Here is a 19797-nt window from a genome sequence, read left to right on the forward strand (position 1 = left end):
TGAAAAGGACCCATTAATTCCTACTCTTTGTTTCCTGTCTACCCCAAATACCATGTGCTCTAATGTTGCACAATAATCTCTTGCATGGGACCTTGTCAAAGGCTTTTTGAAAGTCCAGATACACCACATCCATCCTACTTGTTACATCCTCAAAAAATTCCAGAAGGTTAGTCCAGCATGATTTCTCCTTCATAAATCCATGCTGACTGACCGATCCTGTCACTGCTTTCCAAATGCGCTGCTATAACATCTTTAACAATCGACTCGAGCATCTTCCCCACTACCGATGTAAGGCTAACTGTTCTATAATTCCCCATTTTCTCTCTCCCGCCTTTCTTAAAGAGTGGAGTTACATTAGTTACCCTCCAGTCCACAGGAACTGATCCAGAGTGGAGAGAACATTGGAAAATGATCACCATCAAAGATGCGAGGCAGCTTTATCAGCTGCACCATTGTGCCGCCCCTATTCTCCGAGTACTACACAGAACTCATTTGTGCTGAAAAGAATATTATTTTCCTTATAGCTCACATGTTGGACACTGGTGATTAGCTCTGGCTGTACTGCCAACATTCAGTGACATAAAAATGTATGGGACAGAAAAAAAAAGCTATTTAAATGATTTCCATTTCCCAGCACTTGGACCATAGTCTTAACATTTATAGGTCTTAATATTCTCATTCATGTAATATCTAAATGAGATAACAATTTCTATCTACATTACTTTCACATAGCGAGTTTAAAACTCACTTTTCTCTGTGTATAGATATTTCCTTCCTCAGTTTTTATCTTACCTTGCTGACAATTAAATTTGGCTCCTAATTATCAACAGCCGTAAAGAGAAAGTGCCTTTTTTGTTTTATTTTGTTCAAGTTTCTCAATTTAAAAAATCTCAAAGCAATATTCCCTAGCCTTTCATTTCAAAGAGGGATAAACCTCTCAGCTTAGTTACTTACCTCGTGACTAGCATATTTCAGCCCTCTAGATATTCCAGTAACTCTGCTACTTTTCTAGAGCTATCCATCCATCTATCCCATATTCTGGTGATGGGAACTGTACACAGTACACCATCATTAGCTAGTAATTGTTTTATACTGTCATCTCTCTTTCCCCATGACCATTTTTAATGCAGGCTTTTATATCAAAGCAATTGATTTTAATTTGGTTATCACTTGCTGTGACGAGCATCATCTCATTTGCAACAAGCAATCATTTAAAATATTTAGCGTGTCACGGTTTTTTATTTTCACATTAATTGAACCTCAGAACCTTTTGCTATCCAGGTACCTCTTGCTGCCTCAAAGTTACAAGATTCAAAAACTAATATACAGCTGGATACTGCAATGCTGTATTAAGTCATAAAGACATTGCCAAAAGCACTGTTCTAAGTTGAATTGAGTTTAGTTTATTGTCACGTGTACTGAGGAGCATTGAAAAGGTTATGTTGCGTGCTAACGAGTCAGCGGCAAGACAACACATGATTACAATCAAGTCATCCACTGTGTACAGATGCATGATAGAGGGAGTAATGTGAATAATGTTTAGTGCAAAATAAAGCCAGTAAAGTCCGATCAAAGATAGTCTGAGCTGAGGGTCTTCAATGAGGTAGATAGTAGTTCAGGACTGCTCTCTGGTTGTTGGTATGATGGTTCGGTTGCCTGATAACAGCTGGGGAGAAATTGTCCTTGAATTTGGAGGTGTGCATTTTCACACTTCTATGCCTTTTGCCTGATGGGAGATGGGAAAAGATGGGGTGGCCAGGGTAACATGAGGTGTAAATGGAGTCGATGGAAGGGAGGTTGGTTTGCGTGATAGTCTAGGCTATGTCCACAATTCTCTGCAATTTCTTACGGTCTTGGATGGAGCGGTTCCCAAACCATGCTGCGACGCGCCTCTATAAAATGCTTTCTATGGCGCATTTGTCGAAGTAGGTGAGAGTTGATGGGAAATGCCGAACTACCTAAGCCTCTAAGGCAGTAGAGTTGTTGGTGTGGTTTCTAAGCCATTGGTTCAGTATGGGTGGTCAAGGAGAAGATGTTGGTGATATTTACTCCTAGAAATTTGAAGCTTTCAACCATCTCTACTTCGGCACCGTCAAGGCAAACTGGAGTAAGTGTACCGCTTTGTTTCCTGAAGTGGATCACTTTCTCCTTTGTCTTACTGACACCGAGAAAGGATGTTATCTTGACACCAGGACATGAGGTTATCAATCTTCTTCCTCTACTCCATCTCATCATTATTTGATATCCCGCGCACAATAGTGGTGTAATCTGCAAATTTGTAAATTAAAATAGATTGGTATATGGCTATACTGTCGTGGGTGTACAAGGAGTAAAGGGGGGGGGGGGGGGGGGTGAGAATGCATCCTTGTGCAGCACCAGTGTGAGAATTGTTGTAGAGGATGATTTGTCCCCTATCCTCACTGATTGAAGTATGTTGGTCAGAAAGTTGAGGATCCAGTTGCAGAGAGGGGTCCTCACTCCAAGTTTGGTGACGAGCTTGGGATAATGGTGTTAAAAGCAGAGCTGTAGTCTATGAATAGGAGTCTGTGCTCCTGACAAATGCAACCAGATACCATTTTAACTTATTCGAATAATTTATCAGGCAGTTCACCAGGCTTTCCGGACAGTATGTTTCTACTGCCACTATCACCAGCAAAAGCACATTAACCAATCATTCTACCACTATTTGTGGGATCCTTCTAACATGCAAATACTAGTTAAAAACACTGATCTTTACTGATTATACAAAATGAGAGCAGAGGAGACCTGGGAAGCTTAATTAAAATGTAATCTATTTTTTAAAATGGAAGTAAAAATATTTTAACTATTTTTTGCTATCAAAATTTGGTTGACCATATACTTTTGCGAACAGACTTTTCTGTGGAGTAGATTTCCACAACCTACAAATCTAATGAAACACAGATTTGGATATGAGGAAATCTCTGAATAAATATTGTGGAAGTTTAACAAATCAGCAAAAACTTAACAGAGCGCATCAAGTTTCAAAAACTTGGAAAGGAAGTTCAAATTGGACATCTTCCTTAACTTGGTTAATCTCCTGCATACAAATGATAATGTCACTTTCACTAGAGTGCTTTCACATTGTACACCAGGTCAGATTTGGTCTTGGACGACTTGCAGCCAAATACCCAGAGTTTCAGGAACAAACTTGACCACAAGACTTCTACTCAGTACCACCTTAGGCTGCAATCTTTCAGAAGATTAAAAGTAATAGCAGCATAATGCCTTTAACCACAAAATGACATTTAGGTTTATTATTGTCAGGTACAGTGAAAAGCAGTGTTTTGCATGCTATTAAAACCGATCAACAGATCAGATATACAACATATATATGAATACAATTGAGCCAAACTCAAGTACAATAAGAAGAGTGAAGGGGAAGATACAGAATGCGGAATATAGTTCTCAGCATTGTAGCTCATCAGTTCCATTGGCAATGCCCCATGTCCGCAATAGGGTAGAGGTGAATCAAACAGTACCCTGGCTTATGGAAGAATCGTTCAGAAGTCTGATAACTGAAGGGAAGAAGTTGTTCCTGAGTCTGGTAGAAACTTGCATATGATTTAATTTTATTTTTTTGTAAAAATTGGTTTCATGAAGTAAAAGACTCACCATGTTCTGCCAATGGAGCCAAGACTTCAAAAATCATTTCTTTCTTCTCATGTTCAGTTTGCCTTTTGAACAGCTTTACAAGTTCATCTGCAATCTTTGTTGATGCAAACTGTTCTTTGCTGGACTCTAAAATTAAAAAGATATATGAAGCTTTTTCAAAATAGTCAAAAAAAAGAAAAATACACTAAAAGGAAGAGATGATTTTGCCTGCCAGATTATATATTTAAATATTAATAATGATAATGTAAAAGTCCAATGAATTTCATGCACTGGGTTGAACAAAAATATTTCTTACAATATTTTAAATTGCTCAAATTGGCCACTGATTAAAAAACAGCAATTAATGGAATAGTGGCTACAATTTAAATTTTAGAACATACAAGCCTGTATTTGCAAGTGTTTTTATAAGACATTTGCCCTTTATTTTAATTTCTCCCAAAATAATGGATGTAAAATGATGCAAATAGCCGTCAAGAACATTTGGAATGCTTGATAAGTATCAGAAGCCAACTCTTGATTAGTTATGCGAAACAAGTTTTCAGCAATCACAAATTGACTTGGACTTTGTGGTGTATCGTAACTTACCTATCTCTGCCAGGTTACCAAACGCAACCAAGCACATTTCTGTCAGTGCTGTATGCTGGGAATGTATACCCAACAACTGAACTAAAGTGGGAATGACTCCCATATTGATCAGCTGGGCCTGCAAGGCATCTGTAAAACAAGAAGTTTATTAACTGAAAGTGAAGTTCTTAAAGCCTAAATGCATTGCTGCACACATGATCCCATGACAAAATAGGCGATTAAGGTTTCAAAACAAATACAACCAGAAAGCAGACACAAAATGCTAGAGTAACTCAGCGGGTTGAGACCTATTCCTTCTCTTCAGAGATGCTGCCTGTCCCGCTGAATTACTCCAGCATTATGTGTCTACCTTCGATTTAAACCAGCATCTACAGCTCCTTCCTACACACAACCAGAAAGCAATGGACTCAAAAGAGATCATGCTTAGAACGGTTAAAGAATATAATAAACTCAAGCAAACAAAAAAACATATCGGATTTCTCGGCACTAATATGCTGCACGTTAGCAGGCATCTATAAACAAATAACATATATAAAAACAAAGGCAAAAGTAATGATATAACCTTGAGGTGACAGGTGCAACATCCAACTGCACAAAGGGCTTGATTGCTGAACACGTAGGTAGATTCACAAAACATGATAAATTTGGCGATCCTTTTTGCTCTACATTCTTGTTTACTAAAGAAAAGTTAATGGCCAATTTAAAAAAGGGCAATTACTTATTAGACCTCAATTCTATTTACGTAATCAGAAAGAGTTCAACAAAATTAAAAAGCTGCCTAGTTATGAAGTTAAAATAAAAGGCTGGAGTAACTCAGTGGGTCAGGTAGCATCTCTGGAGAACATGAATAGGTGATGTTTTGGGTCAGGACCCTTCTTCAGACTCTGTTTATGGTTGTTTTATTTAAGAAGCCCACATCTGCTTCAACACTTGCTGTGGATTAAAGTGTCTATTTATGGAGTACAGTCTACACTCAATATCTTCCACCAATATCATTCATTTTAAATTTGACAAAGCTGCAGGCTGCTTCAAATCGTAACAAGATATTATTCGCTTCTATATTCCAGACATCAGGAAGTGGCATGTTCTGTTCTCAATCTGAGTTAGGGGCTTTTGGCAGGGGTATTTTCTTTCATTATTAATTATTCAAGGGACATGTCGTTTGGTGGCCAGCACTGAATTATCCAACTCTAGTTGCCCCTGAGGTGGTGGTGAAGGGCAGCTTCTTAAAGTGCAGCAGTCCTTGAGATATGGGTATACCCACAATTTGCAGTTAAGGAGTTCCATGACTTTGACTCCATATCAAAACAGATAACAAGTCTGGACTTATGGGGGAAAAATAGGAATCAAATGTTATGAAAATATTGTTGAGATTTGCTTGGGTAAGCTAAAGAATCTGCAGCTATTAATGCGAGTGGAATCATATCCTGACAGGAGTTATCACTTAGTGCTCGTAGATTTAGTAACAATTTATGGAAAATGTAAAACACAAAACGTTTGCACTCGAAATAGAAAGTGCAACACCATAACACAAGTGGGCGTGCTCTATTTTAATCTTCTGTAAGCTTGTGTGCAGTTTGCTAACTAATTGCTGTTTTATCACCTTTATAAAACTAATCTCAGTACACATGATAGAAACAGCACCATTCATCATTCCCATTTCATACCTGGCACATAATATCACAACATTAAACAAATGCAATATTACTAATGGTGTTAAAATCCAGATAAAATCTGCACATGCAGGTATTGGTTAACACTTCAGTGCTTTAATCTCACATGCACATCGCTACATTTCATTTAAAGACATTAACATTAATATCACAATCAGTTTCAACACATCATTTAATTATCTAGTTTTTAGCACATTAATCCAAACAAAATGGACAGCAGAGGCTTTGTTATCCCTTCAATATACACAAGGGCCATATTAATGCATCATCAGGTCAGTTAACATTTGGTAGTACTTGTGACAAATTAATATAATTTGATCACTTTATATTCTACAGTCTAGTAACCTAACATGACCAAGTTATAAACTAATAACATGACCACGTTTTCAAACTAAAATTCACATTTATGGATTTCTGTCACTTCTATTGAGTCACTAAACTGGACACCATACAGATGTTACTAAAATAATTCAGGACTTCAATTTGTTTACATCAATGTTTTTAAAACACTTTTAATTTTTACGGAAACGAAACTGTCAAAATATATCCTTGGAGGAGGAAAATTAGTTAGCTAGATACTTGAACAGTAAAAATAACATTTAATTATTAAATGCCAAGGTCTTTAACAAAAATAGAAACTTGGAATACCACCAGCTATTATAATTGCTCATAATTACACAGTAAAAGTACTTTTGCAAAATCATAATATAATTTTATGTTATGGAGTTAAAAATGAACTAATATTGTGACACTTGATAATATCACCCATGGAATATCTCTTGCATTGGTTCATATTTTTGTTAAAACAGTGATCAGAGGAATGTCACATAAATGAGTTAAAGCAATCAAAATACTGCAGATGCTGGAAATCTAAAATAACCATAGTAAATATTTACAACAAACATGAGGAGGGAGTGAAACAGTGAACATTTTAGTTTGGTACTTTCCATCAGAATGAAAATTATTTGGGATGAGAGAAAAAAGGGAATGAAGGCATCACAAGATAAAAAATGACAAAAAGAGCAATGCTGTTGTGTAAAAGAGGTTGGTTCTTGAATAAAAAAAAACAAAAGACAGGATAAAGGTTTTCAAACGAAAATAGCAATATTCCACTAGCTTCCCAATATTTCATTCAATTTTATCATCTCCAAACTGTTGCCTTGCGCAATCATATAATTTATTTAGACTCAGAAATGACCTATATCTGATTCAATTTACCTGTCGCCACAAACACGCCTGCAGCAGATACTATCACCCTGGCTCGCCACTCCGCTATGGACCATCTTGGATGACAGGAACACATCTGTCAGGCTGTGGTTCATCACCTACAGCTTGGCATTCAACAGTATCATCCCCGCTAAACTCACCAGCAAGCTCTAAGACCAGCCCTTTGCAACTTGATCCCTGACTTCCTCATTGGCAGATCTCAATCGGTACTGAGTTGTAACATCTCCTTCTCACTGACCATCAACAAAGCTGCATCTCAGGGCCACGTGCTTAGCTCTAATCTCTTTATATCAATTACCGTGCAGTCAAGTACAGCTCCGATGCTAGCTATAAATTGGCAGACAACACCACTGTGGGCCAAATCACAGATGGTGAACAGTCAGCATATAGGAGATAGTTGAGTTGCACTGCAACACCAATCAAACAAAGGAACTAATTGTTGACTTCAGGAAGGGGAAATTGGGAGACGGCGTGCCAGTTTTCATTGGTGTATCGGCGGTGGAGTTAGCTGCTTCAAATTTCTGGGTGTTACATCTCAGATGACATGTCCTGGGCCCAGCAAATAGATTAATCACAAAGAAAATCCTCCAGCTCCTCTTTCTTAAAAGTTAAAATATTTGGCACGTAATGCAGATGGTATCCTCTCTGGTTGCACTCTGGTGCCACCCGTATTGTGGCGCAATAATGGTGGCATAGTGGAAGAGTTGCTGCCTTACACCATCAGAGACGCAGGTTCGGTCCTGACTACGGATGCTGTCTGTACGGTGTTTGTACGTTCTCCCTGTTACAGCAGGAGTTTCTTCAGGTGCTCCGGATGCCTTCCACACTTCAAAGACCTACAGGTTTGTAGGTTAATTGGCTCCTGTAAATTGTCCCTCGTGTTTATGATAGTGTTAGTGTACGGGGAGATCACTGGTCGGCCCCAAGTAGGTCGGCCAAGGTCCTGTTTCCACGCTGTATTTCCAAAGTTTCAATTCCACACATAAGACTGCAAGAGGCTGCAGAAGTAGTGGACTCTTCATCATGGCACAGCCCTTCTCTCCGTATAAAGCATGTACCAGAGACGATGCCTCAAGAAGACAGCATCTATTGTCAAGGATCCCCAAAATCCCAGTAAGGACCGCTTCTCACTGCTACCCTAATCGTACCTCAGTAATGGAACACTCCAGACTATCTCTTGCTCCATCATGGACTTTTTTTTTCCGAATTGGGTTTTGCACTATAGCCTTTTTTTCCCCACTGTCTTGCAGAATTTGTGCAATTTACGTATACTGTTTGAGTCTATGTGCCCGTGATGCTGCTGCCAGATTTTCTTAATACCTGATTCTCACTATACTTGTGAATATGACAATAAATCTGATGACCTCCCCTGCCTTCCAAGCTACCAGTCCATCATTTTGATACAATCTTTGTATTCTTATTTCCAACCTGTCAACAAAAATGACAAAATTAAGCAATCTAAACTGTTAACACACACTCTCCTTCTCGGCTGCCTGACCAACTGACCAATTACGATGCCCTTTTTTAAAAATAGTATTCAATATTACTTAGCTGAACTTTAATATTGAGAATGACCTGAAGTTTAAAATGTTTTGGGAATTCTTAAGACTGAATATTTAGAATTGATTAGTGGAAACACACTGGTTTCTAGGTGAATAATGCATTTATAAATAGCTGTAAAAGGCAGACATGTGCCCATTAGAAAGCAACCACCTGTTGTAAGTCAAGGTACAGAGCTGTGTACACATAAGCTCTAATGTATGAAACACTCATTTCTGGCCGCTGTCTATGAACTTAAATTAAACAGCTATGAGCTGAGGTTGGTGACTATGGTATAACTATGCCAAGTCACAGACAGGATATGGGAGGACATTCAATTACTAAAGTCAGTATCCCCAACTGAAGACTCTAAATATGATTTTTATGATCTCAATTCCAAGTCAAAAGCAAAAAGAGTAAAGATTTCTAGTTTGAGAGAAATACCTGTGCATTTCCCAGATATTTTGCTGTAATTATTGAAAAATGGGATCAAAGATCAAAGTGTTGGCAACCAAGACTGACCTAACTTACATCTTTGAGGGAAATTAAGATTAAGAATGTTTATAATCATGTTTCCACCGGGTGGCACCGTCAGTGATGACAGCCTCGCCAACGGTCTGCCCGCCTTTTTTGTTATTTTTTTAGTGTGTTTTAAAACGTTTGTGTCAATGTTCTCTGGTTTGTTTTATGTGGGGGGTGGGGGGGTCAGGGGGGAAACCTTTTTTCAATCTCTTACTTTGCCGGAGATGCAATAGTTTTCCGGATCGTATCTCTGGTCGCTCTGCGGACTAAAATCATGGAGCTGGAAGCCTCGCTCGCGACTGAGCCCCACCACGGAGCCGTGGAGTTACCATCGGAGCCTGCGATCCCTTGCCTGGGATTGACGCTCCAACTGTAGCCTGCGGATTTCAACATTGAGGAGCTCGCAGTCTCAGGCAGAGACTGATGTCGGGAAGCTCCAAAGTAGCAAGAGGCTCAACTAGGCCCGACCCGGGGTCCAATCACCCGGAGCGGGGGAGCTGAGATCCCCCCCAATGCAGGAGCTAGATCGCCCCGACAGGAGCCAAGATCGTCCTGTCAATATGGAAGGCTCGAGGTCCCCAATCACAAGAGAACAAAGAAGGGAAGAGATTTAACTTTTTTTTCGCCTTCCATCACAGTGAGGAATGTGGAGGAGTCACTGTGGTGTATGTTTATGTAAAAATGTATTTTGTGTGTTTTGTTGCTTTTTATTGGTATGACTATGGCAAATCAAATTCCTCATATGTTGCAAAAAATACTTGGCTAATAAAGTATGATTATGATGTTTAATACATCCAATTAACTTAACTGACAATGAGATATTGACAAATAAATTGTCCTCGTTTATTAATTGAATTTCTCACGAATAAACCTATGATAGATAACGTACTATGATAAATTAGATGTACTTTGAATACAAACTCCATAAAATAAACAGCAGAGCCCATTGTGAGCAAGTATCATACTAAAAACATTAAATAACAGCAGCTCATGTCTACCTGGCTTCAATGACCTAGTATTTTTTTTAGCATTAGTGAGTATTTTCCAATTGCTTAGCTGGTACCTTTGCAGCAATTTAGTTTCTCACAACACCGTATGCTTATTTGCAGCATGAGAACTAAGATCCACAAAATTGCACACTAGTTCTGTACAAAAATCACAGGACACCACTACAACTAATAACGTATTAGTACATCTTATTCGAAGACGGTACTATTAATTCTCACGATTCATATAGCTTAAATAATTGTGTATCATTTCATTAAAGGGTCATTCAGAAATAACTCTTTCATCTGGTTTACAAAGTAGTTCCAAAGTACAATAAAAAATACCGTAAAGCCGCATGGCATTGCACATATCTTTATTCATTTCCTTCAGTACATCATAAAATCGATGCATTTTGGGGATTTTGGCCAACCAGGAAATGCTAACCTGACATTTTGCCCTTTTATCGAAAGAGGAGCAGAAAAATTAAAATGTGTGCACTAAAATGAAACCAGATATTACTTCAGGTCAAGGCAATGAAGTTAACAATAACTAAGATGAAGGAGATAAGCATTGAAAAGTAATGAGTTTACAGTGGACACAACTTGAGAAATTAGAACATGAAACAGTTTTCAAATAGTATCACCGACATTGCAAGATGAAGCAGAAAGCAATAGAAAGATTAACCGTTTTGACACTGTGCAGAAAACCTCTTGACTGCTCAAAATTGAGACTAATTAAGTTTTGCTTATAATCCATAAATAAGCATAAAATCTCACACCTCTTTTCCCTCTGCAAGGTGGAACTATTTTAAACAAATCCAATTTTGAAAAGTTAAAATTTAATTGGAGTTTCCTTACAATAAGAACCAATGTTGGGGATAAGACATATTTATGCCAGTCAAGGATCTTATTAGTGATAATAAGCAAGAAATTACAAAAATAAGAAAATAAGGGAAATAGAGGACAAGACAAAACAAAAGGTCAATGGTTTGATATTGAATATTCCAGATTTTTTTCAAAGCCATCATTATACTAAATAATGAATAAAAATGTTTGCTTTATGTACATATGCAAACTATAAATATTTTTGTTTTAGTTTACCATTATCATTGCTATAGTTCAACAGGAAGCCACAAAAGACAGTCAAGAGCTTCTGATTGGCCGCGTCAATATTACTGCATAGTGTCTGTAAGTGGGCAACTACTATCTGTACGCCACCAGAGAGGTCAACTGCATTCCTGCCCTCATCTGCAAAACAAAGAATTAAATTAAAAAATCTGCAACAAAAATATAATTTCAAACTAGGCATAGTGAAAAACAAAATGTTTTAAATTAAAAAAAAGCAACTATTAAGATATGGAAGCACCTTCAAGAATATTTTTTGCATGTAGCCAGAGAACCACATTAGCTTCACTTCCTGTCCCTTTACCATAACCACTAATGTTCACCAAAGATGCATTCTGTGGCTTCCTTCTTCCATTAATTTGTCCTACATCTCTCATTTCCCATTTCCCTGACTCAGTCTGAAGAAGGGTCTCGACCTGAAACGTCACCTATTCTTTTCTCCAGATATGCTGCCTGACCAGCTGAGCTACTCCGTCTTTGAGTCTGCCTTCAGTTTAAATCAGCATCTGCAGTTCCCCCCCCGACACTAATTACATAAAGAAATTGCCTCTCACTTCTCTTAAATCTTTCCCCTCTTACCTGAACCAAAGCCCTCTTGATTACTCTTTAGTTCTAACCTCCATGAGAAATAGTGGTCATGCCACCAGCTCCCAAGCAGTCAGTAAATTTTAGTGTCTCGCTACCTCTTTTCTTTCTTACATCGCCCTTTAAAAGGTACAATCAAAGCTTTCTTCATTTACTGTATATTCTGATTACTTCTTTATCGATTACTTTGTGAAAAATTGTTTGGAATATTTTGTTACTTCAAAATGTGCTGCATAAATACAAATGAATGTTGTATTCCCCCTCCCCCCCTTCCCCCCAATGATTTAATACTTAAAATCTCCTACCCCCAGAGTCTAGAGGTTCAAAGTGAACATTACTGAGGAAGAAATCTCATGAAGGAAGCACATGATATAAAGAAAATCACTTTCAAACTGCTTTCAAGGTGCCCCCAGAGAAGGCTATGGAATGTGCTCCAAAGCTTCTGACCATCAAATCACTGGATCTGCTTTTAGAAAGGAAAGAATCATAGATTTGTTATGGTGCAGGACATGAAAAGAGTATCCCATGAAAACTTTCAGGTCTTTCACCATGCTCAAGACCATACCAACTGTGGAAAAACCAGCTGAACACTATAAGATATCTGAAGGCGCAAGCATCCGTTACAATTTAATGAACTTTCAAACTTCCAAGGCTTATGGTTTCTTGCACTTTTAATTTGCTTCATAGTTTAAAGGAGTAAATTAAAAGTTCAAGAATAGATAAGGCTTGTTCATGCAAAGACAGATGGAACTCTTGGGGTTCAAAACATAATGTAACACAGCATGTTCTTCAAAACCAGGATACAATCCACAATATAATATCCTTGTATATCACACTGAAATGTGGCCATTCTTCCATAGCAGGTCGAGGAATCCAAAATTAACAACATATATGCACTTTACAAGCCAAGTAATAAGTGTCATGAAAAAAGGGATGGATGTAATGATGCTCCACATTTAAATTTAGGTTCCGATTTTCTTTGCACCAGGCACTTTTGCATGATTTTCCTTTTCATATTATTTTATGTCTATCATATTAATGACTGACTATTGAATACTGTTCTATTGCTTTGAACCATGCAATGTGATGTTAAAGTCTGCAGAAAAACACCATCAATGCTTATATGCACAGCAGACAAATCTGCTGAGTTTTTTAAAAACATGAAAATAGTGGAAATAACAGGTTAGAGAATACTCCACAAAATTCAGAGCTATATTTCTGCTGAAACTAGTTTTATACAATATTCTTCATTTTTTTTTGCAAATGCAGTCCTGTAGATAAAGAGCAAACCTTTGGATCAGTTACAATTGATTAGTAATCCTAAATTAAGAAATCTGGCTATTAAGTCAGTTATAAGAATATATTATGATTGGCATCATGATTTCAAATTTATAAACAGACAAAAAGATTAGTTGCAGTAAATTTCATTTGTTTTAAAAGTCAAAAGACACATGCTGGAAATCGAAACAAAATGCAACTCTAGAACGTGAAACAGAGTCTTTTAGGTCAAAGACCACTCTTAAGAATGGTCTTTGATCTGAGATATTAACACTATTTTTCCACAGATGCTGTCTGACCTACTTAAATGTTTCATGCATTTTTATGTTTATTATTTTAGTTGTGTTGAAGGCTGTTGTAAGATGGTTTCAATGGAATTACTGAAAACTTGGACTTTGTGTTTTATCAACTGTATTAAAATTCATAACATTCATTGGGACCTCTCATGTCACTAGAGCTACACAGTTATACTCTTCTCAACATGCCCTCAATTCTCATGACTGACAGGCAATCATCATTCAGAGTAACGCAGTGATAGAGTCACTGCCTCACAGCGCCAGCGGGTTCGACCCTGACTACGGGTGCTGTTTGTGCATTCCCTCTGAGAACGTGTGGATTTTCACCGGGTGCTACCGTTTCTTCCCCACACCAAAGGCTTACAGTTTTGTAGATTAATTGGTTTTGGTAAAAATTGTAAATTGTCCTTAGTGTGTAGGATTGAGCCAGTGTACGGGCTGATCACTGGTCGACGCAGACTCGGTGAGCTGTAGGGCCTGTTTCCTCGCTATATCTCTAAAGTCCAAAAGTAAAACTGATTTTTTATCTACCATTAATAACATTCAGTAATATTTAGTAATTATGCAATCATGTGTATTTAATCATGATGTCATATGTGCAGCATGATGTGTAGGATTAATATCACAACATACTGGGCAAGTGGAGGAATATTGAGGTGTTGGGAAAGAAGGCAATCAAACATGCCAGCCAAACAGGGTCAAAGAACAAATTAAATACTTCATTATGCTTATCATTCATTTGTATGAAAATCGGTGCCGAAAAACAATACTCCTATAACCAATTCCACAGATTTTAGGTTTTAATTTGTCAACCATGAGTCACTGCATCAATGCTGGAAAGAGCAAAGTAATGCATCTTGTATTAACAAATCAATACAAACATTAATAGGCTGCCGAGAAACAAAATTAAAATAAGACTGATAGTAAAGCCCAAGAATACTAACAAACCAATTCTAGCACATAATACGTTTAGACTATTTATGTGACATTAATTAGAACTAGTCTTTTACTATGAAGACTTTCATTGTACATAGTAAGCGATTACACCTGACAACAACATGCACATTTTCTGGATTTGAACCTGCTATATTTTTGTGCATGCAGTTACATATGGCTTGCTTTTAAAACAGAGATGACTTAATGATTCACAGGTTTCATTTTGGCACTAAACTCAAAATGCCATTAGTAAAATTGATCCTATAAGTGCCCAAAATGTGGTTGTGAATATTAATTTAACAGAGTCTTCATTTTGTACTTACGGCTATCATAGCAAATATTTCCCAGGGCACGTCCTGTTTGAAGAAGCACTTCGTGATCTTTGTTATTTAGCAGCAGAACCAATGGTGGAATCAATCCTGTATCCACACACGAGCCTCGCATGAAATCTGAAAACAGAATGAATATTGTCACGTCAAAGTATTCCTTAAAATAAGCCTACTGTAAATCAGTATGGTTTAAATGAAAGATTTATTTATTTGGCCCAGGTTTCAAGGCATTTGCTTAAATTAATTAAAACAAGGAAAATACCAGACAATGACCAGTGACCATAGTTCTATTAGTTTTAAAATAAAGAACAAAACTGGTCTACAAGTTATAAAGTTTAAATTGTGGCAGACAAATTTGATGGTATCAGACAGGAGTTTACAAAACTTGATTAAAGTAAGTTGTTGGTGGGCAAACGTATTCCAAATCTCTCACTTTCAATCTGTTCTGAATAGAACGGAAATGGTAAAATCGCATTTCAACACCTTCACCAAAGATACCTGACAAAACGTTACACTGACATTTCAAATACAAAAATAGCTACACGTACAGATTTACAACATTTACTTAAAGACAAACCAATACCTATATGGATATAGCTATGAAAAAGTATATCTGATACAGCCACTTCACACTAGCAAATTGCAAGAGTGGTCAATCTGAAACAATTTTCCATGTGATGTATTTTTATAGAATTGCTTAATTAAAACTGCAGCTCAAAATATAATGGATCACTTGAGTTCATGACTAATGTGCTAGATATTTTCTTTCATCAAAATGGATAATGTATAAATCTGTCTAATCTTAAAAAATATTTTATTTTTCCTTCACCCACCTGTTCTATACAATATTTTCTGCCAAAAGATCAGACAAATGTGTAAGCAGCGGAGCTGCATGGTGAGCAAATTCATGTTCCAAGATGTCTTAAGGGAATCAAAGGTGGGAAAAGAGCTAGAAATAGTCAACAAGTGTTGGCATATAAATAGAATCGATAGTTCTGTTACAGAGCTGAATAGAATAACAGTGCTGATGAATAACAGAATGTGAGATTATTGCCAAATGTAAGGTCAAACATAAAGATCACAGCTGCATAATGTTATCTTCAGACCAAGCTGGGGTACGGATAGGGGTTGGGGATAAATAGTGTGAGTTGACCACCACCTAGAGAATTTACATCTGTTGCTTAACGCTTGCCAAAAAAATTCTTAATTTACAATGACGCCAGAGAACAGAATTGATCACGGGGCGGCATAGTGGCGCAGCGGTAGAATTGCTGTCTTACAGCGCAGAGGCCCAGATTCGATCCTGACCATGGATGCTGTCTGGACAGAGTTTGTACGCTCTCACTGTGACCACGTGGGTGTTCGCCGGGTGCTCTGGTTTCCGCTCAAACTCCTAAGACGTTTGTTGGTTAATTAGCTTGGGTAAAATTGCAAATTGTCCCAAGTGAGTAGGATCGTGCTGGCGAACTGGATGATGGCTGGTCAGCACGGATTTTTTAAATTTTTATTAGAAGTGATGTACAATAATATAAGACATAAATAACATATTACATTTATGTACAACTTATTTTAAATTTAATGGTAGAAAAAAAAGAGTACGAAAAGCAAGAAATAGAGAATATTATATAGCTCGAAAAAGGAAAGGTGATGTGAAATAAGCAGAAAGAGAAAGAATAGAAGAGAGAGAAAGAGAAAAAGGAAAAAAAGAGAGAAATTGAAAGGGATATCCCTCCTTTGTATCTTTACCCGCCCTTCACCCGGTTATGACACAATTAATTTCTAAGGTTGTGTTGCACCACATGCTTGTAATAAGCCGAGAAATGGAGACATTTCCGACATGTTTGAAATCCACATTTTGAGCGTCGGTGTGGGTGCATCTTTCCAGAATTTAAGTATGTTTTTTTGCCGTTATTAAGCCATAATTAAGTAGACATTTTTGAAACGAAGTCAGCTTACATCCGTCTTCCATCGATCCGAAGATAATCAGTTCTGTATTGGGCTTCAATTTTATTTTAAATAGTTTTGTAAATATTCCAAAAATTTAATTCCAGAATTTTTGAAGTTTTATGCAAGAGACAAAAGTGTACTATAGTAGCGTTTTGAGATAGGCATTTATCACAGATGGGAGAAACATTTGGAAACATTTTATTCAGTTTGGTTTTCGAATAAAATAATCTATGTAAAATTTTAAATTGAATTAAGTTGTGCCTTACATTAATTGATCATTTATGTACATATAGCAAGTATTTTTCCCATTTGTCTTTTGGAATTTTTATAGATAATTCTTGTTCTCAGTCCCTTCTGTCAATGGTATTTCTGTGTTTAAAATGATGTTATACAAATATGATATTAAATTACTTGATTCCGCATTTCTGTTCATTCCTTCATCTAATAGATCTGAGGTTAAGGTTTGATATTCTTATGTGTGTTTTTTCAGGTAATCTCGGATTCGAAGGTACAGGTGAACAACCTTTTATCCGAAAGCCTTGGGACCAGACACTTTTCATAATTCGGAATTTTTCGACCTTCGGAAAGGAAGATTTTTAGCGTAGATTTTAACGGCTGGCTCAGTGGTAGAGTGCTCGGCTCATATCCGCAAGGTCGCGAGTTTGCGCCTCGATCCCGGCAGTTACTCGGTCGCGAGTTTGAGTCTTCAATGTAGTATTTTCTTGTAGAATAAATGTTTGTATGAAATGCAGTGTAGGAGAGGTGTACTGACTGTGTGGGTAGAACTTTGGAAGTGATTGCCCACCAGTCTCAAAAGCCGCTGTGTCTCCCTGTCCCTGGGATAGCAGGGGGTGATCAAACAGCACAATACCCCCCTCCCCTTCCAACTCCAGAGGAATCCGCTCCTAGATGGGCCGCTACGGCTACAAGTGGCAGTTCGCCCACAGCCCGAGCTGCGCCACCCCAAGAACAAGACGTATCCTGCACACCATCAGCTTCTGCCCCTACGGGGAGCGTGTTCCCCTGGAGTTGGAGCGGGGCTGGAGTTGCTGATCTGGGATCTCCATGCTTACAGTGGGCCTGGGGGTCGATGTCCCAATGAGGGGGCGCAGCTCGGGCTGTGGGCGAACTGCCACTTGTCGCCGTAGCAGCCCATCGGGGAGCGGCTTCTGGTGGTCCTGACGTCTCCGGCCAGTTTCCAGTTTTCCTCTGGAGTTGGAACGGGGCTGGGCTGCTGCTGGCTGTGGGTCTCTGGGATCTCCGTGCTTACAGTGGGCCTGGGGGTCAGTGTCCCGTTGGTCCTGACATCTCCGGTGACTGGCACTGACCTGCTGGCTGGCATCGCCAACGTGAAGACAGTGCAAAGCCCCCCGAGCCGGTGCAATGGGCGGGGAGCTGGAGAGAGGAGGGAAGGGGTCACACACATGGCCGGGAAGCAGAGGGGTGTAGGTGGGGTGAAACTGAAGGGAGCGACAATCTGCTGCTGCCTGCCCGCTGAGTTAAAAAGTTCCCACGCAAGACTCACGATACACTGTGTATTGTGAGTCTACTGTGGGAACTTTTTAACTCAGCGGGCAGGCAGCAGCAGATTGTCAATTATTAACCCTCCCGCGCAATATGCCCTCACCTTCTCTTTTATGATTGGGGATTTAGTTCCCCTTTCTTCGAGGACCGACCGGAGGTTCCGCTGTCACCTCTGCGGGCCGCCCTCAGTGAACGTCTTCAAGGACCTTTCTTCAAGGACTGAAAAAATGTCCGCTATTCAGAGCTTTTCGTTATTTGGAACCTGTGCACCTGTATTTGAAATATTAAAATATTCCGGTTGTATTTTAATTGTAGTTGTTGAAATGATAAAAGGTTTCCCATTTCGTACATGTCTCCAAGCGTTTTGATTCCTATTCTTTCCCAATGGGTAAACGTTTTATCAATAATAGATGGTTTAAGTGATGGATTATTAACTATTGAAGAGAGGAGCGATAGATTTCTTAATTTGATAGTTAATTTTATTTGTTTCCAAAATGTGGGCCAAAATCCCCATTTGTTACCCACTACAACTGGATCATCTGCAACACTCCGTTGCAAAACCTCTCTACAACTGGATCCATGACTTCCTGACCAACAGACCCCAATGAGTGAGGATAGGGAACAAATTATACTGAAATATTAAAACTGTAAAAAAGGTCAGAACAACTGCTTAAACCAAGAAAAGGTTAGAAATTCTCATGGCTTCAGGGTGTAGCATTGTCTCTAATCTGCATAAAGCCGTGTGATAGGAGCAGAATTGGGCCATTTGGCCCATCAAGTCTACTCCACCATTCAACCATGGCTGGTCTATCTCTCCCTCCTAACCCATTCTCCAGCATCACCCCACAACCCCTCCACTAATCAATAATCTATCTCTCTGGCTTAAAAATATCCATTGACGGCCTCCACAGCCTTCTATGGCAAACAATTCCACAGATTCACCACCCTCTGACTAAAGAAATTCATCATCTCCTTCCTACAGGATTGTCCTTTAATTCTGAAACTATGACCTCTAATCCTAGACTCTCCCACTAGTGGAAACATCCTCTCCACATCCACTCTATTTGTGCCTTTTACTGTCCAGTAAGTTTCAATGAGGTTCCCCCTCATCCTTCTAAATTCCAGCGAGTACAGCCCCAATGCTTTCAAATGCTCATCATATGTTAACCCACTCCTTCCTGGAATAATTCTCGTAAACCTCCTCTGGAGCACCAGTGCATCATTCCTCACATATGGTGCCCACAATACTCCAAATGCAGCCTGCCCACAATACTTCACTTTAATGCAGCCTGACCAGCACCTTAGAGCCTCAGCATTACATCCCTATTTTTGTATTCTAGCCCTCTTGAAATAAATGCAATAAATGCTTGTCCCTTTGCATTCCTTCTTAACAGTCTTCAAATCCCAAAATGATCCCGTAAACATTTGGGCAACCTGGGCCTCTCCCCATCAGAAATATTCCCTCTGCCCTCTCCATCTCCTAATCTTCTTTATAAATTCTAATGAGATGATTTTGACATGGAACGTTAGCTCGGTTTCTCTATCCAGATGCTATCTGAACCAATTGTCTTCAATATTTTCTTTTTAAACAGCATATATTTAATCTCTGGAG

General features: G+C 38.6%; 1 protein-coding gene across 3 annotated transcripts in view; it reads right to left on the bottom strand.

Moving 5' to 3' along the window:
• rap1gds1 (RAP1, GTP-GDP dissociation stimulator 1) overlaps positions 1–19797 on the bottom strand; it is a 79914-nt gene that overhangs the window by 31472 nt on the left and 28645 nt on the right. For 2 of the 3 annotated variants that reach the window (XM_055641233.1, XM_055641232.1), the window contains exons 4-7: positions 14709–14834; positions 11267–11413; positions 4219–4347; positions 3634–3759 (exon numbers count right to left, since the gene is read on the bottom strand). In XM_055641233.1, the coding sequence (XP_055497208.1) occupies positions 3634–3759; positions 4219–4347; positions 11267–11413; positions 14709–14834 (528 nt within the window). The remainder of the gene's footprint in view (positions 1–3633; positions 3760–4218; positions 4348–11266; positions 11414–14708; positions 14835–19797) is intronic. The other variant, XM_055641234.1, reaches the window with a different exon arrangement.

The sequence above is a fragment of the Leucoraja erinacea genome, chromosome 1, assembly GCF_028641065.1.
Source record: "Leucoraja erinacea ecotype New England chromosome 1, Leri_hhj_1, whole genome shotgun sequence".
Lineage (NCBI taxonomy): Eukaryota > Metazoa > Chordata > Chondrichthyes > Rajiformes > Rajidae > Leucoraja > Leucoraja erinaceus.